The 6,564-nt window shown below is 35.1% G+C and overlaps 1 protein-coding gene across 1 annotated transcript; it reads right to left on the bottom strand.

The window, feature by feature from the left end:
* Positions 1-2,620: 2,620 nt before the first annotated feature.
* LOC138935292 (uncharacterized) lies at positions 2,621-5,413 on the bottom strand. The gene is made up of 4 exons (XM_070299743.1): positions 5,302-5,413; positions 4,653-5,231; positions 2,894-2,981; positions 2,621-2,747 (listed from the first exon to the last, which is right to left on the bottom strand). The coding sequence occupies exons 1-4, from the start codon at positions 5,411-5,413 to the stop codon at positions 2,621-2,623; spliced, it is 906 nt and encodes a 301-aa protein (XP_070155844.1).
* Positions 5,414-6,564: the final 1,151 nt, after the last annotated feature.

A 6,564-nucleotide genomic window follows, 5' to 3' on the forward strand; every position in this document is an offset into this window, starting at 1 on the left:
AGCCCTGATCCTGACCGAGCTCATCCGCGCGCTCGCGAAAAGTAACCCCGTTACAAATATAAAGTATGTTGCTAACATAATTTTTATTCCTGTTGATCTATTACACATATACCAGGGGAGACTGGTAGGCCAGTTTTTCAGTATTTTATTTTTAATAAAATACATGAAAGAAATATCATTGTAATTATTATCTTCGGCAAGACATATATTTGACTATCAAATTAAATTCTTAAAGTTAGCTTAATTTGATGATAATTAATATACGTCTGATAATATAATATGAAAAGCAGCGATGATAGACGAGAGAACATACTATCTTAAACTTTCAATAAATTCCAACATTTGATTTTTCTTATTATTAGAAGTGGCCAATTGTTGGTTTAGATTTTTGCAATATATTTGCATATTGTTCAATATAGAATTCGACTTATCTTTGGTTTATTAAAGTCAATTGTAAGGTGGTTGAAGAGATTTTTTAACAAAATCTACACAAATACAAACATGCGTGCAATCAAATAAGTTTTGTGATAAAAAGGTGTTTTTTTGGTGATGGTGCGCCATTGGTTGAGACTTGATTTCTCTCATATGAATTCGGTGATTTTCCACGAAAATTTCTGGATCAGTTGGAAGATCTTCTATGAAAATTTCCCCTAGAATCTTCAACGTAGTTCCATAAAGCATTTCTGCTGAAGTCCCTTGCAAATCTTCCTTGAAACAGGTACGTAGTCCTAACAAAACCGTTGACAAAACCTCTATCCAATCTTTGTTAGCGTGACACATAATAGCACTCTTTAATGTGCGATGCCATCTCTCTAGAATTCCATTAGAGGCTGGGTGATAAGCAGAAATCCTGACTGCTCGCAATCAATAAAGTTGGTGAGAGCTTTAAACAGTGCTGCTTCAAACTGTGGACCTTGATCTGTAGTAATAATATGTGGAGAACCAAATCTCGCCACCCAATGAGAGTAAAAGGCAGTTGTGACAGTTTCCGCAGAAATCTCAACCAAAAGAATTGCTTCTGGCCGTTGTGAAAATCTGTCGATCATGGTGAGACAAAACCTAAAGTTTTGGCAAATTGGAAGAGGACCGATCAAGTCCAAATAGACATGTTGAAAGCGCTGATCTAGAATAGGAATATTTTGATGAAAATTCTTCGTATGTTTGTAAATCTTAGCTCGTTGACAAGGTAAACAAGTTCTAGACCATTCCTTAATGTTTTTTTTATCATTGGCCAAACAAATTTTTGTCGAATCAACTTGCAGGTAGAACGACCACTGGTATGCGAAAGTCCATGAACAACATCAAAAATTTTTCTTCGTAAAAGTTGAGGTACATATGAATGAATATTGTTAGTGGAACAATCGCAAAATATTGGAAAAGAAGAACCAGTAAGAATCAGTTTCTGTAGTTTGAGAGAAGAGTCTGTAAGGAGAGATTTTAATTCCTCATCTTCATGTTGATATATAGTCAGATCTTCCAGAGAAACAATAACTGGCATAAAAATGGATTCAATTCTTGAGAGCGAATCTGCAACAATATTATCTTTTTCAGGAATATATTCAATGTTAGTTGAAAATTGAGCAATAAAATCCAATTGACAAATCTGTCTAGGCGACGCTGTCCAATTTCTGCTTAAAAGCATAAACTAAAAGTTTATGATCAGTTTGTATCAAAATTTGACATCCTTCAAGAAAATATCTAAAATGTTTGATAGCCAAGAAGATACTCAGAAGTTCACGATCGTAAGTACTATAATTGCGTTGAGTGTTATCTAACTTCTTAGAGAAAAACGCTATTGGTTTATTATAGTCGTCAATAATTTGTTCCAGAGAAACACCTACCGCTAAATCAGAAGCGTCGCAAGTCAAAATAAGAGGGACTGTTGGAGCAGGATGAGTCAAGGTTGTGATACATAACAGCTCTTCCTTGCAGAAAGCCTCCTCCGCTTCAGGTGACCAATTAACTAAACTCTTATCCTTCTTCTTACTGTCCTTCAAATAGTCAGTCAAAATTATTTGATGTGAAGCAGCGTTTTTTAAACAACGACGATAGAAGTTTATAATTCCTAAACATTTTCTTAATTCATGAATGGTTTTAGGTTTTTTATAATCAATAATTGATTTAATCTTTTCTGTAGTAGGTTTAATTCCTTGCTTGGAAACAAGATAACCAAGCAAAGAAATTTCTTCTTTACCAAAAAGACATTTGGAAATGTTAATCGTCATACCAAATTGTTTCAGATGTGTAAAAACAGTATGCAGATGCTTGAAATGATCACTTTCATTGGACACCAAAATATCATCCAGATAACAGAAGCAAAAGTCAAGACCAGAAAGAATATTATTCATTAAACGTTGGAAGGTCTGAGCAGCGTTTCGAAGACCAAAAGGCATTACCAGATCAAAAAGTCCAAAAGGAATAATCACAGCTGTTTCCCGTATATCTTCTTTTGCAATCGGAACTTGATAGTAGGCTTTTACAAAATTTATTTTGGAAAATATGTTCTTTTCGTAGACCTGCAGTAAAATCTTAATCGTGTGAAAGAGAATATCGATCTGGAATAATAGTTGCATTCAAAGCACGATAACCTCTACAAAGTCGCCAAGAATTTGATCCATCCTTAGGAACCATATAAAGTGGAGCTACTCGATGGTCGACAAATTCCTTGTTTCATCATTGTATTAAATTCATCTCTTGCGAACTTCAATTTTTTAGGAGATAATTGTCGAGGAGTCGAAGCAGAGAACCTTTGACGATGATATGATGTTCTACATGGTGTATTTTATTATTTGAAATTGAAGAAACACGAGATAACTCTGGAAACACACCAAGGATTTTATGGAAAGGTGAATTTAGTGAAGTTGTACAGACTGTCAAATGATTAATTCCTTACCATCTTCCTTTGTGAGTTAAACTAGTAACAGTATCAATCAATTGTGTACGTTTTATGTCAACCAATAATCTATAACGGCCCAAAAAGTCTGCTCTCAAAATAGGTCGATGAATACTTACAGTACAAAATTTCCTCTTGAAAATTCTGCGTAAACTAAGATTTAGGGCTAAACTTTTTGAACCATCAATCTTGGTTCCGTTAGAAGTAAAGAGTTTAAAAAAAGAAAATGGAATGATTAATACTGACCTTTTTGGAACCAGAAATATGTCAGCTCCTGTATCAAACAAAAAATAAGTTATTTCAAAACCTATGGGGTAAACTACAATCATTTTGATTTCATTTGAAAGATAATTTAATACCGAATAAAATGACGTATATATATAAGTCTACAAATGCTTTCTTAAAAAGTTAGCGCCCAAAAATTTCTGAAATCACTATCATTTTTTTCATTTTCACACATATCAGGGAAAGTATGCGTCCTTTAACAAAAAATATCGAAACAAAAGTTGTAGAAAAATAAATTTTCTTTCAAATGAGATCAAAGTTATAACAATACCTTCTACAGGTTTTGGAATAACCGTCAAAAGCCGAAAAAACACTTTAGATGCATTTAAAATTGGTTATTAACTTGTATATTTCAAAACCTATGGCGCGAACTACAATCATTTTAATCTCATTTGAAAGATAAGTCAATACCGAATAAAATGTCCTATGTACAAGGGTCCAGAAACGCTTCCTTAAAAGGTTAGCGCCCAAAAACCTCTGAAATCACGATTGTTTAATACATTTTTACAAATATCAGGGAAAGTATGCATCTTTCGACAAAAAGTACTGAAACAAAAGTTGTAGAGAATTAAATTCTTTTTCAAACGAAATCAAAGTTATAACAGTTTCTTCTACAGGTTTTGGAATAACCGCCAAAAGCCGAAAAAACACTTTCGATGCATTTGAAATTGGTTATTAACTTGTATATTTAAAAACCTATAGCGCGAACTACAATCATTTTGATCTGATTTGAAAGATAAGTTAACATCTGAAAAAAACCTTACAAAGGTAAAAAAAAAATACGCCAATTATATAAAAAAATTTCAACATGTACGCAAAAAACGTTTGATATCTATTCCTACAAAATAACTTTTAAAAATGTTTTTTCTTGAAACATAATTTTCATACAAAATAAAAACTTAAAAAAAGATTTTCCTCTAAAAAATTACTCTAAAAAATAAAAACCTTTAAAAAATCAAAAATCAAAACTAAATGAAATCAATAGCTAACTAGTCAAGTATTTAAAAGCAATTCAGTTTATAAAGATTTGTAATTTGAAATAATATTTGTCATAAAATCAATCTTGTATTTATAGAAATGTTATAGACAGATTTACAGATTCAGGAGTTTCTATGAAATTAAAACGCATTTTATTTTTATTAAGAGAAATCTGATTTTCAAAATAAGTTCAACAATTTTGAATAATGTATATCACAAATTACACTATTATAGAGTTTATTAAGGGTATTATATGTTATGGGCTTAGCGCGGTTATACGCGTAGTTATATTCTAGTCCGCAGTTTTTAACCCAAAGTTATAGGTAGAGAAATGAATGGGTACTTTATCAAAAATATATATTTTATTAATTTCTCCATTTACAATTATGCCGGTTCTCTTTATCGTAATTTCGATTTCGGGTTTGATTGTTATTGTTTAATAGTAATTTGCGTGCTTTTCCTCCTCGACGCTTTGTCTGCGTCGCCGCGTCGATACCGATTATAATTGGACTCGTCTGCGTGGCGATACTCTCCTTCAGGGGTGTCCTTCGCAGCGGTGAAATTAGCGGCGGAGGGTACCACGGAACCGGAGACGTGGTACTCCGTGGGCGACCAATGTCTGGCGTGATTGATCGGTCCCTCTTGGTGCCCTGCCCGGTGGTGGATTTCGGCGGGCTGGCGCCGAATAGTGCCAGTAGCCGGGCCTCGGTCTTCTTTCTCCCCGGTAGCGGGGCTCCTGGAGCCGGTGGCTCGTCCCCGGCTGAGGTTGGACTGGCGCCGAGGGTCAGGTCTATCGTGACCAGAGGATGCGTTGGCTGGCCGCCTGCTGCTGGCGGCGGTCGAACGCCGAATGCTGGAGGCGACCGAGCGCCTAAGGCGGGAGGCGAGCGAGCGCCGTGTGATGGAGGCGACCGTGCGCCTAAGGCGGGAGGCGAGCGAGCGCCTATTCGTTTCCGTTTAGCCGCTGTTAAATGGAGCGGCGTTGGGCGAGTTTTTCGCCGGAGGGCGATTTCTGCCACTGTGGGCAGCGTGCTGGCACTTTTAGTCCGTGGCGTCTTGGCGGCGTTGCGGCGACCTGCGCCGTGGCGTTTGTCCAACGTTTTATGAAGTTCGTTAGCGTCTGGCGCCTATAACTTTCTTCGTACTTTCTCTGCAGGGGGTCTGCCCTATATTCCGGCTGGACGGCTTTCTACTTGCAGGTTGGCCCGAGCGCCTTGCGCCGCCTAGCGGTGTTGCCCGCCGGACTGCTTTCCACATTCTTGTTGGCTCGAGCGCCTTGCGCCGACTAGCGGCGCCTCTCGCACTACGCGCGGACGGACGAGCGCTTGCGAGAAACGATAATACTTCGCGAATATCGTGTTATCGCAATTTTGTGGTTGCCGTAGGCCGCCACATATGTCATAATATCAAATCATATTGTTGATGTTAAGTGCGATTAAAATTCCTTTGATTTGCAAAATATATCTTATAGGATGTATAATTCGAAAGAAAATTTTTCGTAAACTCAAAGTCGCATAAAACAAATTTACACCAAAGCAAAGTATAAAAACTTGGCGTGCCCGGGTCGTATTAAAATATATGGTCCCAGATTTGTATTATACAATATTTCATGTTATATGAAAATTATTGCATATATATTTTTAGAAATTAAAATAATTTTATAAATTTATAATATATACACGTCTTAATGCGACCCGGGGAACGCCAAGTTTTTATACTTTGCTTTGGTGTAAATTTGTTTTATGCGATTTTGAGTTTACGAAAAATTTTCTTTCGAATTATACATCCTATAAGATATACTTTGCAAATCAAAGGAATTTTAATCGCACTTAACATCAACAATATGATTTGATATTATAGCATATAATACCCTTAATAAACTCTATAATAGTGTAATTTGTGATATCCAAGATTCAAAATTGTTGAACTTATTTTGAAAATCAGATTTCTGTTAATAAAAATAAAATGTGTTTTAATTTCATAGAAACTCCTGAATCTCTGTGAATCTGTCTATAACATTTCTATAAATACAAGATTGATTTTATGACAAATACTATTTCAAATTACAAATCTTTATAAACTGAATTGCTTCTAAATACTTGACTAGTTAGCTATTGATTTCATTTAGTTTTAATTTTTGATTTTTTAAAGGTTTTTATTTTTTAGAGTTATTTTTTAGAGGTAAATCTTTTTTTAATTTTGTATTTTGTATGAAAATTATTTTTCAAGGAAAAACTTTTTTAAAAATTATTTTGTAGGGATAGATATTAAACTTTTTGGGATTTTTTTATATACTTGGTGTAAGGAGATGAAGCGGTCAAAGCGTGTTTTTTTTAAATGATTTTTAAAGAATTTATTGGGACTTCACACCACCGTTACACATCGCGAGCGTCTCTATTTTTTTTTTT

The sequence above is a fragment of the Polyergus mexicanus genome, unplaced genomic scaffold, assembly GCF_030449975.1.
Source record: "Polyergus mexicanus isolate NDT 795.1 unplaced genomic scaffold, iyPolMexi1.0 SCAF_8, whole genome shotgun sequence".
Classification (NCBI taxonomy): domain Eukaryota; kingdom Metazoa; phylum Arthropoda; class Insecta; order Hymenoptera; family Formicidae; genus Polyergus; species Polyergus mexicanus.

What these genes read in the sequence shown, in the direction of transcription:
- LOC138935292 (XM_070299743.1), bottom strand. Translation starts at nt 5,413, where the DNA reads ATGTGGAAAGCAGTCCGGCGGGCAACACCGCTAGGCGGCGCAAGGCGC. An exon ending in GCAGACCCCCTGCAGAGAAA is followed by an intron (nt 5,232 to 5,301) that starts GTACGAAGAAAG and finishes GCCACGGCGCAG; the next exon opens with GTCGCCGCAACGCCGCCAAG. An exon ending in GACGAGTCCAATTATAATCG is followed by an intron (nt 2,982 to 4,652) that starts GTATCGACGCGG and finishes TTTTGAGAGCAG; the next exon opens with ACTTTTTGGGCCGTTATAGA.